General features: G+C 38.5%; 1 protein-coding gene across 2 annotated transcripts; it reads left to right on the forward strand.

The window, feature by feature from the left end:
• The first annotated feature begins 2,163 nt into the window (after positions 1-2,163).
• On the forward strand, positions 2,164-22,149 carry CST7 (cystatin F). Of its 2 annotated transcripts, XM_072634634.1 has the most exons (5): positions 2,197-2,292; positions 19,263-19,352; positions 19,858-20,015; positions 21,072-21,188; positions 21,631-22,149. In XM_072634634.1, the coding sequence occupies exons 1-5, from the start codon at positions 2,223-2,225 to the stop codon at positions 21,706-21,708; spliced, it is 513 nt and encodes a 170-aa protein (XP_072490735.1). In that variant the 5' UTR covers positions 2,197-2,222; the 3' UTR covers positions 21,709-22,149. The 2 variants fall into 2 exon arrangements, with proteins under 2 accessions (XP_072490737.1, XP_072490735.1); XM_072634636.1 differs by lacking the exon at positions 19,263-19,352 and having other exon boundaries at positions 2,164-2,292; positions 21,631-21,805.
• The last annotated feature ends 420 nt before the right edge of the window (positions 22,150-22,569 follow it).

A 22,569-nucleotide genomic window follows, 5' to 3' on the forward strand; every position in this document is an offset into this window, starting at 1 on the left:
AATAATATGCTGTTTATAAGAAACACATTTAAGAATGAGAGAGACACACAGAGTTAAAATGGAAGATTGAAGTAGAATATATTACGCTTCATCTGATACAAAAAAAGGTAGGGGTAGCAATCATGAACTCAGACAAAGTTAAGGCTAAAATATATTTAATTAGGAGAGAGAAATAAAGTAACTACATTTCGATAAAAGGTACCATAGACAATGAAACCATACCAATACTAAACCTATATGCCCCAAACATTATAGCATCTAAATTTTTTAAAAGAAAGGTTAAAATCATTATAAGTAGCATGATAATAGTGGGGGATTTTAGTCTTCCCCTCTTTAAGGGTGATTTAAACGGGAAGATCTTTCTCATCCATTAATAGGCTCATGGGACCTGCCTGGGTCACATGGAGAGCCTGTGGTGGGAGGAGCTTACAGGAAGGGTGGAACAGGAAGAGGCAGCGCTGGAGCAGAGCTGAGAGGAAGTTGGTCAGACTAGTCAGAGCTGGGAAGGACAGAGGAAGCAAGTAGCTAGGAATGTGCGTGCTTGTGGGAAGGCCTGACATTATTTTTAGACTTCTTGGTTACTATGATGAATTTCTTTGTTGCTGTGATGGATCTAGCTTTCTGGTGTTTGAATAAATGTTTTGGTTCCGTCTTTCAGGTGGAGAGTCTTTTGTATTTTGCAATTCAGAACTGTGCCAGCATATTCCTAGCTGCTGTAGGCACTATTAACATTGTATTGGTGCTACACCCTCTCAGAACTAATTAAACCTAACAAGAAATAAATAAGAAAGAAGTCAAGAATTTTAGATAAGCTAGATATGATAGATATCTGGAGAGAACTGAATAGGAATGGAAAGGAATTTTTCTCAGGTGTTCATGGTACCTTTACAAAGACTGACCATGTATTAGGATATAAAAATTTTAACAGTTAAAAATGTTAAAAACATTCTTTTCAGATTGCAATGTAATAAAAATTATATTTAATAAAGTACCACAGAAACATAGATTAAAATCTAATTGGAGATTAAACAACCTAATCTTAAAGAATGAGTGGGTTAAAGAACAAATCATAGAAACAATCAATAATTTCATTAAAAATAATTTCAGTAATGAGACAACATATCAAAACCTATGTGATATAGCAAAAGCAGTAACAAGAGGAAAATGTATATCTCTAAATGCTTACATCAGTAAAGAGTATACCAAAGAATTAGGGATGCAATTTTAAAAAACTAGAAAAAGTACAAACTAAAAATCCTCAATTAAACACTAAATTGGAAATACTAAAAAAAAGTGAGATTAATAAAATTGAGTATCAAATAATTGATTAATAAATAAAAACTAAGTTGATTTTATGAAAAAAACAATAAAATAGATAAACCTGTGGTTAGTTTGATTTTTAAAAATAGAGAAAATCAAATCACTACTACTAAAAATGAAAAAGCTGAATATGCCACTAATGAACATGAAATTAAAGCAATTATAAAGAGTTATTTTGCCCAATTATATGTCAATAAATTTAACATTACATAGTAAAAATTGTTGAGAAAGCTGGAAAGCAGTCTGGTGGAAACTGGGCATATATTTTACAGATAAGATCAATGTGGATACATGACCTAGATTTAAAGAGAGAGATTACAAGAAAATTTGAAGAACATGGAATATACTACCTATCAGACTTAAGGATAGGTAAGCAACTTATGAATAAGCAAGAGATAGAGAGCAGTGATTACACTGAATTAAAAAGGTGTGTATAAAAAACAAATGTAGCAAAGATAAAAAAAAAGGGATCATAAAAAGATCTAATTCAGAGTAAAGAGCTTTGGCAGCTTTAAAGTCTTGTAGAAAAGGGATCTAATGTTCATTAGCTTTAGTATTTCCTTTAAGAAAAATTTGCAGTTTGACTTTAGAGTGTTAACCCATATGCAGAAGGGGAACATGTAATTCTATTGAGAAAGAGTAACTGCTAAAAATGATTCAGCAAGTAAATCTCCCCTGGTTCCCTAAAGGAATCAGCTATAGACAACTGATGAGGTTGAAGACTAATTGCCACAGCTGTGAAAAACTTCAGAGTTGATGCTTTCCCAGTAGCCAATGAGAGCTCTTGAGCTAGAAATATTTTCTCCACCTACCCACTCCTCTTCCCCGCTCAGCTCACACACATTCTAAGATTGTCAGGAGTGACCAACACAGTGTAATTGTCAGACTTCTGAAGTGGAGCTATGAGGATGCCTTGGAGCTGGCTCATCTTTTGTCATTTAACTCTGGTTGACTCAGCCAGCACTTCCAGTGGTAAGATGAAAAGATACTCATTCTGGAGATCTCTTCTCTCATGTTTCTCCTTTCTTCTCTGATCCCCCTGGGCTTTCTTTGTGCAATGGCTACCATCTCACCTTATCTACTAGAGAGGCAGATCACTATGGCGTGTTTCCCCCTATTCTGTTCTCTAATTTAACAAGTTTGCCACTTGGTGGCTTTTACTGACTGATAAATTTTCAAGTTGATTTCAATTGCACTCTCTCCCTTCTTTTCTATCAGGAGGATCCTAGATATATTTCAGCACGATAGGTTTGTTTTGTGATCTTGTACATTTTATTTTATGCATGTAAAGATGTTCGGAGAAGAGATCCCTAAGCTCCATCAGTCCTGAAAAGGAGTCTTTTACGTGCAAAAAAAAAAAAAAAGGTGGGGGGTTTAAGATCTCTAATCTATCAAGTTGTGAGGTTTCTTACCATATATTTATAGAGACTATGTAGCATGGAGACCTGGGTTGCAGTTCCAGATCTTTTATTAACTCACTGTGCACCTTTTGGGGTAAGTCATTTCACTTTGCTATGCCTCAGTTTCTCATATGTGAAATGAGAATGATAAGTGCATGATTAAAGCTCAAATATGGCTCTTGAGAGGTAGTGAGTTACCTTCCGCTATGGATCTTAAGGGAAAGATTGGATGACCACTTGTCAGGGTGTGATAGAGGAGATTCTGGTTCAAGCCACTTACAGCTTGAACTAGGATTCAAGGGTTATGTATTTAAAGCTGGAAAAAATTTTAGGGATCATTTAGTCATTTTATAGAAGTTAAGTGACTTGTACAAGGTCACACAGATAATAAAGACCAGCTAGAGGATTCAAATTCAGGTCTCTGACTCCAAGTTCATTGTTGACCTCTGAAGTTCTAGGATTCCAGGACTATCTACTCCAAAATACCATTGTGAAAAAATAAATTTATAAACTGTGAACCTCTCTAGAACTGTGAGCTAGGCCATATTTACATGAAATCTTTCTGTTAAATCAAGTTTGATTTGAAGATGGCTGTGACCAACTGATACCTCCAGAAAAGTCAAAACACTGTGTAACTAGTGGATCAAAGAGTTCTTACATTGGGATCCATTTTATAAAAATACTGTTCAGCCAATCAATAAACATTTATTAATTATTTACTATGTACCAATAATTGTGCTAAGCTCTGGGGATACAAAAAAAAAGGCAAAAGACAGTCCTTGCCCTCAAGGAGCTCACAGTCCAACAGGGGAGACAAGAAGCAAATAAATATGTAAAACAAGCTACATATAGGAAAAATTAAGCAAGAGAAGGTACTAAAATTAAAAAGAATTGGAAAAGGTTTCCTATAGAAGATGAGATTTTAGGTAAAGGAAGCCAGGGGAGTCAGTTGGCAAAGCTGATGACTTTATCTCAGCATACTTGGTTCCCTTTGTAATCCTATGCATAATTCATGCATTTTGAAAAACTTTTGTTCTGAAAAGGGGCCCATAGGCCTTAGCAGACTGCAGGTAAATCCAACACACACACACACACACACACACACAGAGTTAAGAATCTGTATCTTAAAGGAGGTCTGAATAGTTTCTCTTCTTTCTAGAATGTGTCAGTTGAGTAGCATCTCTCATCTGAATTGCCAACCACTAGTCATTCCTACAAAAGAATCTACCTCTTCCCTCCTTTTGCACCCTACGCTCCCCAGGCTCATTTACTCTGCCAAAGAAAGCATCAAAGGCAAGCTTTCTGAACTACGTGTGCAAGTGAAACAAATGCAGATTTGTATTACATCTGCCTTTATGGCCATTGCAACATCTGTGGTTTCCTTTTGAGGTGAAGAGACTTCAAAAATGCCGTTTCTCTTAACATGCTTGAAATTAGATAGTGTTTCTGGAAACTTTGTAAGGGGGGAACTTAAAAACCTGTGTTCATACAGGCTTTTCTTCTGCATCACTTAGACAGGGACAGCAAGGAATTTAACCTGGTAAAAGCAACCCAAGAGATTATGCTTCCTTAGGGATGCATAGTTCGCTCTGAAATGTTGACTGTTCTTTTTAACCTTGTACTACCTATTCAATTGTTGTTCAGACACTTTGAGCTAATTATTTTTATATCTGATGGTTTCACCACCACCATCACCATGGTTCCAATACTTTAGCCAAGAGGAAGGGTATTAGAAAGGATAACTAAGAGAAACTACGTCCATGTAGGAAACTATAGTGCATACAGATATCCAAATGATTAGACACATAAGCACATGGAAATCATGGTCCTTCGAGATCTCTGAATCAAATCCAATTGCTTTTATAGATGAGAAAACTGAAACTTAGAGAATCAAAATCATTTGCCCAATGTCACACAGGGAATTAGTTGCAAAGTTGAGACCAGAATTGGTTACCTCATATACTCTCTGCAGAGTATTCTGAAAACTTACCAGCTTTTCTATCTCTCACTGCCACTGGCTCTTTTTCTTTTTTGATTCTCTCTTCCAGATTCAAGATAAGCGTAGGGTATAGAAGTCTCAGACGGCATTACATTAAAAAAATTCTCTCTAATCAGCTCCCAAATATCTCTCCTCTTTGAGCTAACCGCCTTTCTTTCAATACCAAACCATACACATGGGCTTGAACACAAATCATTGCAAATGATCATGTCCTTTAAGAGCAATTTAAAATAGCATAGGGAGCCAATGTGGTGGCACACACAGCTTGTCTTTGCTGGGAAATCTGATGCTGTTGGATCACTGGAGTTAGTGGAGTTAGTCTGAGCTGCACAAGAGCTAAAAACAAATGCTTATCCTATATCTGAACTAAGTCCAGCACTAATATGATGAACCCTTTGGAATCTGCAGACCACCAGGCTTTTTAGAAAAGGACAAACAAGTCCAGGTCAGAAAAACAGAATAGGTTAAAGCTTCTAATTAGTCAATCAGTAAGTTGTCACTATACTATCTGCCTGATAGGGAGACCTAGCCTCCAAATAATAATACTAACAACAACAACATAGGAACACAAAAAAGCATTTAAAGGAATAAGGTCACATTTTAGACTCAATGATTGAGGGGGTAGAGATCAACATCTTTTTTTCCTCTTCCTCCCTCCTGTCAGAGGGGTAATGAGGAGTGAAATAGTCAGATGAATACAAATATCCTGAGGGTTTTATGTGTTCCCCAGTCGTGGTGGGGCAGTACCCCATGGAAACAATGGAAAGACAGGCACTATAGACTACATGCCAATGGTTTCATCAGCCCCTAGTCTGCCAGCCTATTCAATTGTATCTCTTCTCATTTCTCTCTCTGTCTCTCTGTCTCTCTCTTTCCCTCTCCCCCTCCCTCCCTCCTACATATTTTGAGATACATATTCTACTATACCATAAGGTCCTAGTCTGCTGTTTCCCAATTTTGTCACAGGGAAGGTGGTCAATTCCCTACAGGCCTACCCAATTCTTCTATCTTTCCGTGTGACTTCTCCCCAACTCAGCCATATAACCTCTCCCACTTCCTTTCCAAGGCCAAATGATCCCAGAGACTTAGCACCCCAGGTAAAATGTATGCACATCCTTACACAGACATTCACCCCTCCCCAGCCCACCAACTCCCTGTGACATGGAGGAGTGGGGGAGGAGCCATAGGTATGAGTGTTTGTATGTAGCTTGCTCTGAATGCTATATTTTTGACAGTAAACTGGTCTTCTACCAGTGTCAGAATCATTTTGTCCTAGAATAGAAGGCTGTGTCTTAAAGCATATCAACAGAGATTGAGGCAGAGTAGGAGAAGGCATCCAATGCTTCAATTCCACGATTTTCAGTTGTCGTTCATTTTTCAATCATGTCCAACTCTACGTGACCCCATTTGGGGTTTTCCTGGAAAAGATACTAGAGTGGTTTGCCATTTCCTTCTCCAACTAGTTCCATAACAGCCTCCCCCAAATTATGGCCTACTGACCCTGAGCAAAAACCTTTGATATGTTGATAAACAGTGAAATCAGATCCTTAAGGAGCCCATAATATTTGGTTTCTTATTCTTTGCAGAACTGACTTGTTCTTGCTTAGTAGATGGTCCTATCCCTGTCCCAACTCACCACTTAACATTCCCATGAGTGAATCTGTCAAAAACAGACACAATAGGGGTCAACTGGGCCATGTTACCTGAATGAAAATATTTAGGTGAACAAGGAAGGGCAACCTTCAGGCTTCTTCCTCTGGTTCCACCTGACCTCCCTCTGGTCATTTTTGTGTCTTTTTAGTGACTACGGATGTACTCTATACAAAACCGCTGGGTAACAAAGGTTTGTTGTTCTAGGCTACTTAACAGAAATATTGTGAAGAAAACAAATGGGAGTATGACTATGAAAGTTCTATGATTTGATGTATTAATTGAAAAAGAGATGACTGATGAGACAATCCAACATACGTGGCAAAAATGTGCGTTAGATTGTGTTATTGTCAATTATCTTGCTGTATTCCTCTAGTTCAATTAATATTAATACATCAAATCATAGAACTAAGAGCAAGAAAAGTCACTTTTATATCGCTTTATACATTTGAACGCAGTTTTCACAGTCATTCTCTCCTTTTCTCTTCACAATAATTCCAGTAAGTAGGTACTACTGTGTATAGAATACGTGAATAGTAACTTAGGGAGATACAAAGTTTACATAGCAATCAGCATGCATTTGTTAGGCATGTACTTTGTGCCAGGCACTCTACTGGCTGATGAAATAGTCCCTGCCCTCAAGGAACTTATATTCTATCAAGGGAAATAATATGTACAACAAATATAGTGGATAGGGATAGAGAGTGAACCTGTGATTTCATTGATCTTAAAGATTCCTTCTACAATTCACATTGGAACAATCTATGTAACTTATCAATGAGTAAATGAATGAAAAAGCATTTATTAAGGGCTTACTATGTGCCAAGAAGCTGAGCAGTGGATACGGTCTAGAGGACCTTAGGAGACAGTATCAATAGAGATGTAAAAGCCTAGTGGTCCTCCATCTCACCAAGAAAGAAAAGAATTGGTGACTCGCATATCATCCAATTCCACCAGCCCAGATGTTTTGAGAAACCTGGGCCAGGGGAGAGATGTGAAGGGGGAAGGGAAGCAGAAGTGTCCAGAAGTGTCTTAGAACCCAGAGCAATGAAAGATTAAGTTATTTGCCCAGGGTTACACGGCCAGTATGTATGAGGGAGAGCTCAAACAAAGGTCTTCCTGGCTCTGAGACTAGTTGTCTCGCAGTTACATCATGCTGCTTCTCATGTCTAAATACTTTGGGATAAAAGTACCTAAGTTTTATACAAGGTAAATGGGGGAGGAGGGAATTGGACATCACCAGAAACTCAGAGGATCAGGAAAGATAAGGTAAAAGGTATCTCTAGGGCACAGTTCTGAAAGGCACAAGAGATTCTCAGAGGCAGAGGTGGAAGAAGGGTGCATTCAGGACATAGGAGACACCCAATACAAAGGTACAGAAAGAGTGGGTGGGAAGAAGTCAAGAAGGCCAGTCTGATCAGAGAACAGAATGCAGGAAGGGATAGAATGTATAAGAGTAGAAAAGTAAGGTGGGGTCAAATTAAGAAGGGAGGAGCAATAGAAGTCAGTGGAACTTGAGTAAGGAAGTGATTTGGTCAGATCTGCCCTTGAGGAATTTCCCATTGGCAGCTGTGGGATGAATGGACTAAAGAGAAGTGAGACTTGAAGTGAGGCTAGACACGGCCAGAGGGGCCAATACACAGCCTCTGGCCTCAGGAAGCGTACGGTGTAGTTAGTGGATGCAGACACCAACACAGATGCCTATTAAAGAGGTGCAAAGCAGAGTGTGATGTGAGATTTAAGAGGAGAGGTCTTTTACTAATTGAGCAGAAATCAGAAAGGACTTTGTGAGGTAATACCACCTGAGATAGGTCCTATTTTTAAGACAGCAGATCAGCAGATTAAGATGGGGAAAGGTGCCATTCTAGGAACAGGGTCTGCCAGGGATGGGAAAACTGAGACCTTGAGACCACATGTGACCTCAAGACCGCAAGTTCAGTATACCTACAAGACCCAGAGTTGTCCAGTTCAGGTAAAGCATTAACGTAGAGAGGAGAATGATAAGTAAAGCTGGGAAAGTGGAGTGACTTCAAGTTGGGGGGAGAGTTTGAACTTCTCTTGGAAGTTAAGAGTGAGCCACTGAATATCTTTGAGTGCAATGGCTTAAGTAATTCTAATTCACTTAAAGAACTCTATTTCAATAGTGAAGATAAATGATCTGAGCTTCTACTCATGTGGTGGTAGCAGGAAATGAGAGGAGAAGTTAGGTGTTAAAATCAATAAGACTTAGTAACTGAACATGAAAGGTGAGGGAAAGAGAACACACCAAAAGAAGGCCAAACTTAAAACATGGGAGACCCAGTAGACGGTGGCATCAGGGAAAAAGGAAGATAAAGACAAGAGCATGATGCAGAAAAAAGAGTATTTGATTTGAAATTAGAGATCCTGGAACTGCAAGTTACAACCTTAGATGAGTTAATTAATCTCTCTGAGCCTCAGTTTCCAATCTTTAAAATGAAGGGGTTGGATTAGAGTTCCTTCCAAACTTTAAACCTATGATTTTAGGACTTTGTCTTGTATTTATCATATAGAAAGAGACAGAGATTGATACAGAGACAGAAAGAGAGACAGAGATAGAGAGATGACATATATATTTGTATAGATATCCATCTCTGTCTCCCTATATGTTCCTTTTATTAGTTTGCATGTTGTGTGCCTTATTAGACTTAGCTCCTTAAGAATGACTGTTTTTTGCCTTTCCTTCTGTTCCCAATAATTAGCATTGTCTGAACTACATCATGTTTAATAAATGCTTATTGACTAACTAAATGACCTGCCTTTTACAGGGGAGAGAACCAAGATACATAGAATTAAACCTTCTTGCCTGAGGACTCACACCTCAGTGATGGAACCCTAGAATCAACCAGAGCCCTGGTCTCTTGGTTCCTAGCTCTTCACCCTTTTTACCCTCATAAATTACGGACCTTCTACACCCTGACCCCAACAAGAACTGTATTAGTTCCTATTCATTATGTGAATTGAAAGCAGAGGTACAGTTTGAAAGAGTCTCTCTACTTAAACTGGAGCTATTGCAACAACCTTTCTTGTGACTCAGTGTCAATTATCATTAAAACCACATTGGGGGGTGGTGTTTGTTGTAGGGAAAAGGAAAAGAGTATTCAGTCCCTTCCACAAATGAATCATAGACCCTTGAGATAATGGAGGAGATTGAGTGGCCATGAACCTCCCCACCACCACCACCTCCTGTCAGAATGGTTGGTTCATGACACTTATCTAATCAGATAATTCAGTCACAGGAATTCGATATTAAGCATACAGAGAAGTCCAGTCTAGATATACTCACTCTGTCTCTGGTGAACTTTTTTTTCCTACTATTCATATTTATTCACTAGCTTCCAATAATTTGTGGTGTCATACTTTCATATGAAAGAATTTTCAAGGTAGATGGAATCTTCTAAATAGAGATCATATAGTCCAGTCATATCACTGAGGCCCAGAGAAGTCAAATGATTTACCCAAGGTCACACAACCTAGGCAGGGGTGGGAAACAAATTTGTTCTATGAAATTTGGATTCAGTCAAAGGGTCACACTTGAAGACCTAAAGGGCCACATGTGGCCTCAAGGCTGCAAGTTCCCCACCCCTTACCAGCCTTGGGAGCATTCTCAAATTTAAGGGGCAGGACCTCAGACTCCAGGAAAAAAACTTCATATTCTGACTATTCCCTATTACCTGACTTGGTTTATGTTATCCCCTTCCCATATCTGTTCCAACCTAATTAGCATTCCATCCCCTATCTCCTTGTCTTTTTACAGGCCATCTTCAATGTTTATAATATATTTCCTCTTCCCCTCCACTTTGGCTTCCTTCAAGGCTTAGCCCAGTTATCCCTCCCATGCAAAAACATTTCTGATACCCCGGCTGTTAGTATTCTCTCTCTCCTAAACTAACTGGAACTATATTTACTCATCTGTAAAAAACAGTCATGGTCCCTGCCCCCAGTAGAACATCAGTTCTTTGAAGAGAAAGACTCTACTTGGTTTTGTCCTGTCTCTCTCTGATACCTAGGCAGTTTTTTCCCCCATACTTTGGATTTGCAATTTCATCAATATGGGTACTCCCTCTAATAGTGTAGAGAGGTGTCAAATATGCATGGCCCACAGAAGTCTGAACCAAATTAAAAAACAATTTAACAAAATAAATAAAAACACAATAGTTCATAGATAATGTCAATATGTGGTTTTCTAACTCAATATGTAGCCAACAGCACTCCTTATATACAGTTTAGTGGCCTATTTGAATTTGATACCACTGGTATATTTATATTTATACGTACATATTTATCTATATTTATATCTGTATTTATGTATTTGTGTGTGTTATAACACATTCATGTCTTCTCATCTTACTTGACCCTTACTCATTTCTGTATAGAAAATCTTCTTGGAGAGGTCTACCATTCTGGAGGCCCTCTATATTTCATAGCTACCATTAGAGCAGCTAAGCCATCCATTATTTATTTCTCACTTTTACTATGGAACTAGCCCACATGTTTTTATGGTCCTAAGTCTCCCTGACATCATGCATATCTCCTCGCCTCTATAATACTTTGTTGGTAATATATTCTGTCCTACTCATGTCTATCATGCAGCTCTCCACTGTTCCTTTTTAACTTCATTTTTAAATCCATTGAAGTTCACTTTTAAGATCATTTAAGTTCGTTTTTAACCACTCAGAGACTCTGATATTCCATTATTTGTAACCACAAAGTATCACCAGAAGAAAAAAAATTAATATGGGTCTTTTTGTTTCAGAGAAAAGCTTGGGAATATGAAAAGCACTGCACATTTTTCTAAAGTCAATCCATTCTACTTTTCTCCTTATAATCAGTTCTGGGCTAATCCCATTATCCACTGGCAGCATCTGTCTGGGATATATGTACTAATGGATAGGCTCTAGAGGTGATCACTCCAGTAGTATATAAGAATTTGGAATGTAATTGGCATCCTTCATCCCTTTGGTTTTTCCTCTAAGGATAATTAGGCTAAACTTTTTTGAATGACGTTGAATGTTGTTTAGAAGGTTTTACAATATTCTTTTGCTCAATGAAATCAGCAGAATGTCATCTGTAAACAGATACATCCAAAGAACCACACCATCGCCCTTTGATTTGGTCTCTGCTAAGACAATGGCAAGCAACTTTGGCGAGCATGCATCTCCTTGTTTCATGCTTCATTTGATATTAAGAACCATAGGGTCATCAAACAAAGTAATCTGTCTTGTTAAATCTCTTAAGGAATCCTGTGTGACTTCTACATATGTATGGAAAGTGCATTGTTGAAGGGAAACTTCAAGGTGATGTTTTGCTCTGATTTAATTTTTTCTAATATTCAACAAACAATAAATAGTGGGATCTCCTACTATCCACACCCTTCAGTGGATTGTGTAACTGCGAAAATGCAGCTTACTATCATTTGCGAAAACTTACTTTTACAACCTCCTCAAACCTTCAACAAGGATGTTCACAATGCATCTGTCAATTATTCTCAAAAAGAATTTTTAGAGATGAGTAAGTAGGCATATGAGTTATCAGTGAATGATATTTTTCTCATTCACTTTTTTTTTGTAATAGGGTCTAAATTTTTTTCCAAGCATTGGGCATCCCCCTCTTACTCAGATCTCTTAGGACTACCTTCCTCAACACTCGCAAAATTGTGTCCTGTAGCTTAGAACTCCACTCTAAGTCCTCATTTTAGTTCAACTACTCTTCTCATCTTTCATTTTCTTTATTATTATTTCTTCTTCCTTATTAAACACATCAGAGCTTATGACAGAGTATTAATGTGACTATACTATCAGAAATGGAGGTATTTTTACATTAATTATCCATTTTTCTTCCAACTTCATCCCTTAATGACCCTCATGGTGATTCGGCTTGGGTTGGGTATCTTGCCAAGTTTTTTGAAAACTTATTTTCCTTTGACTGCTCATAATCATGAGGTACTGCTCATAATAATCCAACCTCCTATGTAAGATTTTACAAACAATTTTATAGCTTAAATCAGTGTTGACTTTGACAGCTGTATCTCTCTGCTTGACAACAAGCATGTGTTGACTAGCTCTAGGTTCTTTTGGTCTCCTTATGTCTCCTAAACTTGCTTAGGAAATGGTGATAGACTGCAAATGTTACCTGTTTCTTACTTTACACTGCCATCAATACACTTAATATGACAGGTATTTTGCTCCAATTCAACAGAAATGTTGCTTCAATTGTTCTCCACATAACTTCATTTTTATTTCTTCTGGCATGGTATTAGAAGCACCTTGCAAATAGTAAATGCTTAATAAATATTTTAAATTGAAATTTAGAGAGGCACAAAGTTACCATAAATGCAGTGATAGTCTTGCTATTAGAGACAGAAGAAAACACCTAGGCTATCTCCTTTACAGATAAGGAACCTGGGGTACAGAGAGAAGTCCAGGATCATATAGGTAACAGAGATAGGGTTTGATTCTTTGAACTCTAAATCCAGTCTTCTTTCTACTAGATCATACTGCTTCTTCATCTTGGGGTATTCTGCCAGCACCTCAAATATAAATATCTAAAACCAAATTTAATGTCTTTCTTTCCTAAATCTGTTTTTCCTCTCAATTTTCCTAGTTCCATTAATGGCATTGCCATCTTCCTACCACTCACAGGTTGAATATATGGGATGATATTCCTAATAGGTATAGGTAGGACTAGATGATAACCTCTAGGGTCCCTTCCAATTCTGAGATACTAACTTGAGAAAGAACTTCCCTGACAAAATATAAAATTATCTCCTTTCTTCTTTTACCTCTATACACATATGTGAGAAGTGTAAAACATGAAAAAAGACAAAGATGTCTGAGTCTGCAAGGAAGTTACCAGTTGTCAAATATTTCTGGTGGTAGGAGAGGTGGTTAGGAAAGTGGCATAAGTGAAGGGGGGGGGTTCTGCTAGTTGGACTCTCCCTGCGTCACCATTTCCTTTCATGTGAATAGTTTCAAGAGCTAGTGATCTGACTTCTAAGTGGGGCTTTCCACCCACCCCACAGGCAATATTGAAAAATATTCTCTAAAGAAGACCCTCTACTTCCTCCACCCTCAGAGCTGAGCACTTCCCTTTGTGAACTTAACACATATATTGGCTGACTTAAAACCACACAGTAGTATTCAGGGTGGGTGTTTGGGGGTGAAGGGATGAAATGGTTTTTTTCCTTTCTATAGATACTGATAAAGCTATTACAACCATAAAAACAAAAATTCCTTTTCCTGTGTTATGGCTGTGTTGAAAGATCTTTATGTACTTAATGCTAAAAATTCTAAAATCTATTTAGAGGGTATAGAGGGTCTTCTTAGGACTTTAGGATTGTCCAAACTCTCCTTTTTCTGCATGGTAGTCTTGATACCTAGTTGAGGAAGGAGGGTTGAGAGCCCTGAATCCACACATCAGGAACACTTCAAGGTACCAAAAATGTTTGACCTGGAGAAGAGATTGAGAGAGGTAACATATCATGGCTATCTTCAAGTACTTGAAGAGTCTTCACATGGAACCTTTGAACATTGTAACTGATCAAGGGTATCAAGTCAACAAGTATTTATTAAGCATCTACGTGCAAAATCCCATGTTAAATGCTGAGGATATAAAAACCAAAATAAACAAACAAAAAATTCCAGTCCCTGCTCTCAAGGACCTTACAGTGTAATGGAGGAGACAACAGGCAAATAATCGATATCACATGATATAGAGAGGATAAATTGGAAATAATCTCAGAAGGAAGTCATAAACCGTAAGGAGAACTAGGTAAGACTTTCTGTAGAAAGTATAAAGGAAACATAGAAAGCCTAACTCTCCCCATGGCTAACTCTGAATTTGTAAGCTTCTTCTCAAAGAGACTGAGGCTACTACCACTGTTTTAGCTGAACGCTGAAAAGCAGTTATTTGTAACTTTCCCATAACCCACAGGCTCATCCCCCACAGGTGGTCATTAGCCCATATGGGATCATAGAATCAGATTCTGAGATAGAAGGGACCTTAAAGGTCATCAAATCCAACCTCCTCTTTTTACAAAGAAAGAAACTGAAAAGGTTCAGTGTCTCTCCCAAAGACATCTAGATAAAAAGCAGTATGGTTGGGATTTGAAGGCAGGTTCTTTGAATACAAATACTGCTCTTTCCAGGGGCCACACTGCCTGTCTGGAGCTGTCTTCCTGCCAAAACAAAGCATTCTGATCACGGCATGACTTTCTGACTTAGCTCTGAACTCTCCTCAATTAGTCTCCAGACTCTAAAGCAATAAACAAGTGAACAGCATCCAGGGCCTTTGTCCATTATTTCATATATTAAAGTACCTTCTACTTCTCAAATGCAAAACAGAATCTCTGAATCCATCTCTCTCTGCAACGATAGAAACATTGGCTTTGGAGTGACTGAATCACATAATTTGAGAGCAGGAAAAAACTTTACCAGCTGCGTAGTCCAACCCATACAGCAAAAGAATCCCCTGATAATATACTCAACAAGTGAGTCAGATAACCTGAGACTGAACGTTCTGTCACTGTCTGTATATAATTACGGGCTTCAGTTTCTTCATTTACTAAATGAGAGCATTAGATTGAATTCTATCTCTTTCCAATTTGAAATCCTCTCTATTTTCGGACCACTCAGCTCCCCTGCTCCCAAAGTTCTGTGTCTTTTCTGAAGTCAGTTTCTTTGTGAGTCTGTTTATCCCAGCCCACCTAGAATGACAAGGAAACCACATTTTCTGATCTCATTGTCCTTTCTGATGAAATATTTGAGTGTCATTATTCTCTCCTTTCAGGTATATCCCTGCCCCTCTTTAGTTATTGTTGCTGTTATTATTAATAACAGCTTATGATTACTATAACAATATATAATAGCTAGCATTATGTAGCAAAGTGCTTTATTCATATTATCTTATTTGATCCTCACCACAACCCTGTGAGGTAGCTGCTATTACAGTTATCCCTTCCACATCATCACTTTCCCCATCATGATTTCAATATATCATAGTTCAGCATAAAAAATTAAATAGGAATTTTGGGGGAGTTTTGCTAAAGCTGTAGATGACACATGGAATTTGGGGGGAATTTTGTCAAAGTCATGGATGACACATAAAGGCCAGCAGATGGCACAGGAAAATGTTTAGAAACTCAGAAATGCATAAAATATATGTATAGTATCATATAATATCAATATATTTTATCTTTTAATGATGTAATAACTCAATTTTTTTCTAGTATGGAGAGCCAAAAAATTTTATGTGGATTTTCCAGTTCATGGGGACAACATGTCCCTAGCCCCCACAATATAGAAGGGATCACTGTATTATCTCCACTTTATAAATGAGGAAACTAAAGCAGAAAGAGACAAAGGGGCCTGTCCAGGATCACACAGCTAGTAAGAGGCACGATTCCTGACTCCGAACATTCTATCCAGTGTGTACCCAGCTACCAAAGTCTTTGATATCCAAGGCCCCCAAAAAAGTCACCCTTGAACCAAATTAGTGATAATCCTCTCTAACTTGGCTAGACTAGTCCATGAAAAATAGATATACCCTCTATTACAAGGCCATAATGAAAGCCTTCCCAGTTCACTAGAACTTGTTGAACTTAGATTCTAGTAGCATAGCTTTCAAGAACTCGGGGGGTCACCTCCATGTTACAATGAGATATCAGATCATAAGATCTGGAAGCATAGGAGCACTTAAGAGATTTTTTTAGGCTCCAATGCCTTTATGTTCCTCAAATGAAAAAACTGAGACCCAGAGAATTTAAATGACTTGTTCATAACCACACTGCTAATGTCAGAGCTAGTAGTGAAGCCCAGTTTCAGCCCTTGGTCCAGGGCTCTTTTCATAACAAAACAGTCTGAGTAGACCCGGATGGGAGACAGTGAGACATTGCCTACCTCTTTCTTATGAAGAGAACCAACAACAAACTAAAGTTTCTATCTTAAAGTCCCCAATAACCTACATTTCTAACCTTCTAATATATTGTTGCCCTTCCAATACCCTGTGGTCCAACTAAACTGACCTCCTCACTGTTCCTCACAAGCAACTTTCCATCCCTTGTCTCCTTACCGTTACACTCACTCTTTCCCATTCCTCAAATGTGCTTCACACCTTCAACTCTCAGAATCCCTCATTTCCTTCAAAACTCTGATCAGCTTACACACACACACACACACACACACACACACACACACACACATGCACACAAACACACACAAAGACATTAGATTTTCCTGATTTCCTTGTATTAATTTTGTTGTCCTCCCAAAAGGATGCATACTCCTCGATCAATTTACTGACATTTAGAGGCTAAAAGCCTCCTCCACAATGGTGGTGCTTCTGGAAACCCCACCTTTGATATAACTTGAGTTTATGGCTATGAAAGAGGGAATGTAGGTAAATAACATAAAAGTGAGTTCTATAAACTCTGCTGCAGATGTAGTCTGCTGTCATTGCTCCTTCAAGTATGGCACGGATTAGGAAAGAGACCAGTGGCCATCTAACTCTTGAAAGAATTCTCTTCCTTCTGGCTCCCTCTTCTTTATCCCATATATTTTTGCCTCCTTCTCCTCTCACAAGCGAATCAAACCTTGCCTAGAAGGGGGAAAAAAGAGCCAAAGGACTTGATTCATTCAGCAAATATTTATTGAGCACCTCAGTTGGGCACACTCTGTCCAGGAATGCGTATCAACAGATTCATGCCTCTCCATCCTATACAACTTCTATCAGTGTTCTCTCATGTTTGTCTCTACCTGAAGAGCTAGAGGAAAGTGAAGAAATCTATGAGCATATTAGATCCACTGTTTTCTCTTTGTATTGCAAGGGATACCTACTATTTTGTAAAACAGTATGGTAGACCCAGGGAGAGCTATAAATTTGTAGAAGTCTAATGAATAATAGTCAAGAAGCTTAGCCATATAGAGGGAATAACACGCCATATGAGTGGTACAAACTAAGTACTGGGGGGAAGGTATTATTTCCAAATGGAAAAGTAATTGGTGGCATTTCAATTGATTTTGAAGGAGGCTTAGGATTTCAAGTAGTTGATGGTGAAGTTGTGGGATTTGGAGGGAGAAGGGAGAGTATTGTTGGGGAAGGAAGAAAGGTCATCCTAGGCAAAGAGAACACAGACAAAGGTAAGATGTACTGTATTTGGGGTGTGTCAATTTAAATTGAATGAAACCTTCAGCTTTTTGTAGGAAAGTAGCAGGAGATAAGACTGGAAATATAGATTAGAGTCAGATTGTGGAGCACCTTAAATATGAACTATATTCAGTAGGCACTGGGGAGCCATGGGAGTTTTTTGGTTGCTTTTAACAAAATTGATACAATTAGTGCAATGCCTTTGTAATACTGATCTAGTAGAGGAGCAGATCTACAAGTCATTAATGCATCCCAAACAAGGTTTGAAAACCACATTTCCCTGATCTTCTACCAAATGTATGTACTCGATGACACAATGGCTAGAGTGCTGTGCTGGGAGTCAGGAAGATCTCTGTCCAAATCTGGCTTCAGATACTTAATAGCTGTGAAATCCTGAGCAAGTCACTTAACTTCTTTTTCCCTCAGTTTCGTCAACTGTAAAATGGGGATAATAATAGCACTTACCTTGCCAGGTTGCTATGAGGATCAAGTAAGATATTTGTTCAGAAAAAAAAAAAAAGCCCTTAACAAAGTGCCTATGTAGGCACTGTATAAATGTTTATTCCCTTTTACCCTTCCCTTCCAAACACTGAAGGTATGTTCACAATTTTAGTTCTTCAAAACAGCTAGAAAGTTATTAAGATGTCCAAATCCTTCAATCCAGAAATCTCACCACTAAGAATATACTACAAGGAGATCAAAAATTAAAAAGGTCCTACATAAACCAAACTTTTTTCATAGCAGCACTTTTGATTAGCCACTCCCCAAATAAATTGTGGTAGATGAATGTATTGGAATACTATTGTGCCGTAAGAAATGTCAGGAACTTACATAAGACATCCATAAATTAATGAAGAATGAAATAAGAACCAGGAAAATATACACAGTAACTACAATTTAAGTGGAAAAATACAACAAAAAGAAGACTCAACAATCTTTCCTCTCCTCTGTGAAAATTCTCCCCCACCCCACTTTCCAGGAATATCATCTCTGCTGAGTGAATTGTTTAGTTAGGCTCCCAAGGTCTGGTCTTCTCAAAAATTTGATTCTCAGTTACCAAAGAGAGTTCTCTTGAGTTAATTATCTGTTCTTTTCTTTGCCACGTGTACTGCCCCTGTCTAAAGAGGGTGTTTCTGTTCTGTGCTGAATGTGGTGTTCCCCCATTAGTCAAATGTCTCTGCTTCAAAGTTCCATGGCCAATTGTGGGAGGGGTAGGGAAGGAGAGTAGAGGAGGAGAGAGTAGTGGAGAAAAAATCCTCCCAACTGTACTACCTTCTGGTACTCCTAGAAAGACCATCTTTCAAAATCACTGTTCAGACATCTATACTCAGGGAAAGAAACAGAGCAGAAAAGGCAGACAGAAGTTCAAGCTCATCTAACCAAATCTCTCTGCTCTAGGAACCACATTTTGGCAGAGACCATTTCTGGTGGGGGTTACAGGGTGGAGGGTGAGAACGGAAGGAATGAGAGAAACGAATTCTCCTTTAAAATTGTTCTAGCACCCTACTATCTACCACCCCTGCTATGGAAGTGGGGATAGGGGAAGCCAAGGGACCAGCTTGAGTTTCCTTCATCATCCCAAAGTGACAACTCCTTCAGAGCTGAACACAATATCCAGGACAGATGCTTAGCACTCCATGGGGGTATACTCACAGCAGGTGGAGTAAAGGGGAAAGCCTTTTTATCCCTCTTACATGCTAATCAATATTAAAATGTTCCTTGTTGTGTCCTAGGTGATGAATGCCTACCTTGCTTACCCCTACACCTGGCTGTTACAAAGTATGCAGGATGGATTAGAAAGGAAAAAGACTGGAATCCTAAAGGTCAATTATGTGGTTCTTGCAATAAGGTTCTGAAGAGAGCAGGGCTTATTCCTGTAACTAGCAGATGATTAGCAAGGAAAACCAGTGTCAAAACTACAGTGGGTGATTGGGGAAAGAGGGATATGTATGTGTGTTTGTGTGTGTGTGTGTGTGTGTGTGTGTGTGTGTGTTTGTGTGTGAACTCTGAGGAACCAATAACTAAAGCAGTCAGGTTTTTCTGAGGTTCTTTGGGTGCTCAGGAAATGATTGACAGGTTTAGTTGCCTTTTTTTTTTTCCACTGAGGTCCCCATGTGGCCACTTGTGGTGAAAATACAATTCATCTCAACTGGCAGTTGTTGGAGATCTCCCTTAGGACTGATTCACCTGCTATTGCATAATTGGGGGGGGATAGGGGAAGGTGGGGAAGAAAAGAGAGAAAAGTACCTTGTGATGTCAATTATAGACAGAGAGTCCCTTCCATTACAAGTAATATGATTGGCTGGCTAATTTTTTTTTCTCTTTTAGGCCTTGATGTAGGGAAGAAACCTGGATTTCCCAAATTCATAAAACCCAGTGACCCTGGGGTTCAAAAAGCAGCCAGGTTTGCAGTTGAAAGGTATAACAATTGCACAAATGACCTTTTCTTATTCAAAGAACTTCACATTGATAAAGCAATGGTGCAGGTGAGTGTTTTGACTACAAATCTGTCCTGCACTCTCCTCCTTAACCCCTTAGGAAAAACCTAAGGAAAAAGAAAACTAAGGATTTTTTGCTTAGTTTACCCAGAAACTACAGATAGCCAGCCCAGAATTTGGCCAACAATCTGACCTCTTACCTCCAAAAACATCCTCTAAGAAGCCAAAATAGAAAGACTGTCATTTTCTAAAGGTTTCTATTAAGAGAACCCCAAATGATCCTTGGGACAGCTAGCTGTTGCAGTCAATAAAACACTGGGCTTTTAAGCCCCAAGAACCTGAATTCAAATCTTGCCTCAGATGCTTATTAACTGTGTTACCCTGGACAAGTCACTTAACCCTGTTTGCCTCAATTTTCTTCATCTGTATAAAATGAGTGGAAGAGGAAATGGCAAACCACTTCTTGCCAAGAACACCCCAAATGGGCCACAAAGAGTTGGACACAACTGGAGCACTGACCCTCAGTAACACCCTATTTATTCATCCTAGAGAAAACACAATAATGATAGTTTTCATCTGACATGGGATGGAATTGAACCTGTGATTTCAATGGTATAAGGAATTCCAGCTGAGAAAATTCCCACTATTCAAAGCAGAACCTGCTCTGAAAATGACTGTTTCAGAGAATTGTCTGGAGCACTGAATTACTAAGTGACTTGCCCAGAGTCACACAGCCAGAATGCGTCAGAGGCAGGATTTGAACTCTGATTCCAAAATCTCCAGTTTTCCACTGTACCATACTATGTCTCAATTGGACTTACAAGATGGTCTGGGTAATTGCATGTGAATTCATAATCATTGATATGTGTCTAAGATATCAAGGTGAACACAAAGGTCAGAGCCCAGAGCATCCAGAGTTGCCTTCCTCAAGGTGTTCTCTCTGAATTTAGCAGCTCAAGCCCCTGGTCCTAATAACTCACTTCACAGTGCAAACCTTGGTCAGGGCATCTACCCTCTCATCAGTGATGTCAAGTAACACCTAAAGGATAATCGTAAATCTGTTTTACCACAAATAATCCAAAAGCCTATTCTTATTCAATTTAGCTTGTGAAAGGACTGAAATATATGATTGATATGCATATAAGCCGAACGATTTGCAAGAAGAATGAACATTACAACTTGGACAACTGTACCTTTCAAACAAATAGAACTTTACAGCAGGTAGGGCACTTGATATTCCTACCTTCCTAAATTTACCTCTTCACAGAGTCCCTTGCATGCTGCATACTCCTTGATCCTTTTCAGGGTGCTTCATAAAATCACCATATTACTTGTCTTTGACTTGATATGGTTTCAATTTTATACTATATCAAAGTGGGGCTTCCCCATGATCACGAATGTGGGACAGTACTTAAAATCAGAAGGAAACTCGCCATTGTTTTTGCTAAGTTGCAAGCGCTGCTATAGTTTCCTTTCTATCTAATAAACGTCTTCTACCTTCCGTATAAAAAATTGAGTGGGAAGAAAGAATTACTACAAGTCATTTCAAGTGATTTGGTGCAGGACTGGGCTATATACGCCTGAGGTATTTGTGTGTTTATTAAACTATATGACGTAGGGTTTAGAAACGCTATATGCCTCACACACTCCTATCTGTTTACAGACATTCAACTGTTATACTGAAGTTTGGGTCATTTCCTGGCTCCAAAAGACTGAGGTACTTGTTCTCCATTGTCAGTGATTTCTTGCTTCTCAACCAAAGGCTCCATGGTGTTTTGGTTTGGGGCTCAACCTTCACTTTCTAACTATCACAGACAGTTGGTATTCCTTTGAATGTATTTGTGCCTTCGAGTCTAATACAACTTATAAGAATGAATGTGAGGTGAAGTGAGCCAAACCAAGAGAATACTGCACATGCTAACAGCAATGCTGTGCGATGATCAGCTACAACAGATGGAGCTCTTCTCAGCAATGCAATGATCCAAGACAATTCCAAAAGGCTCATGATGGAAAATGCTATCCACATCCAGAGGAAGAATTAGAGTCTGAATGTAGATTGAAATATACTGTTTTCATTTTTTTGTTTTTACTTTCTGGTGGTTTTTCCATTTTGTTCTGACTCTTCTTTCATGACATGACTAATGTGGAAATACGTTTAACATGATTGCACATGTATAACCTATATCAGATTACTTGCTGTCTTGGGGAGGGAAGGAGGAAGAAAAACATGGAACTCAAAGTCTTATAAAAATGAATGTTGATAATCATCTTTACATGTAATTTGAAAAAATTAAATACTATTTGCAAAAAAAAAAAAAGCTCATTAGAATGGATAGGCGCCAAAGCTTATTTCTCAGTAATAGCTAAAATAGAAATAAAAAATAAATTGAGCTACTACAGTCTACTTCAGGGCATTGCCTCTGTATGTGATAGTAAGAATATTAAAGAGAATTCTTCAAGTGGGTGCTCATACCAAGAATGGCATACATGTGCTTTAACAAGCATGCTACAACTCTGAATCATTCAAAAGTTTCAAGAGACTTACAGGTAAAAACCAAAGGACTCAGCATTAGACTGAAATGATTAGAGGTAATAATACTAA

The sequence above is a fragment of the Notamacropus eugenii genome, chromosome 1, assembly GCF_028372415.1.
Source record: "Notamacropus eugenii isolate mMacEug1 chromosome 1, mMacEug1.pri_v2, whole genome shotgun sequence".
NCBI lineage: Eukaryota > Metazoa > Chordata > Mammalia > Diprotodontia > Macropodidae > Notamacropus > Notamacropus eugenii.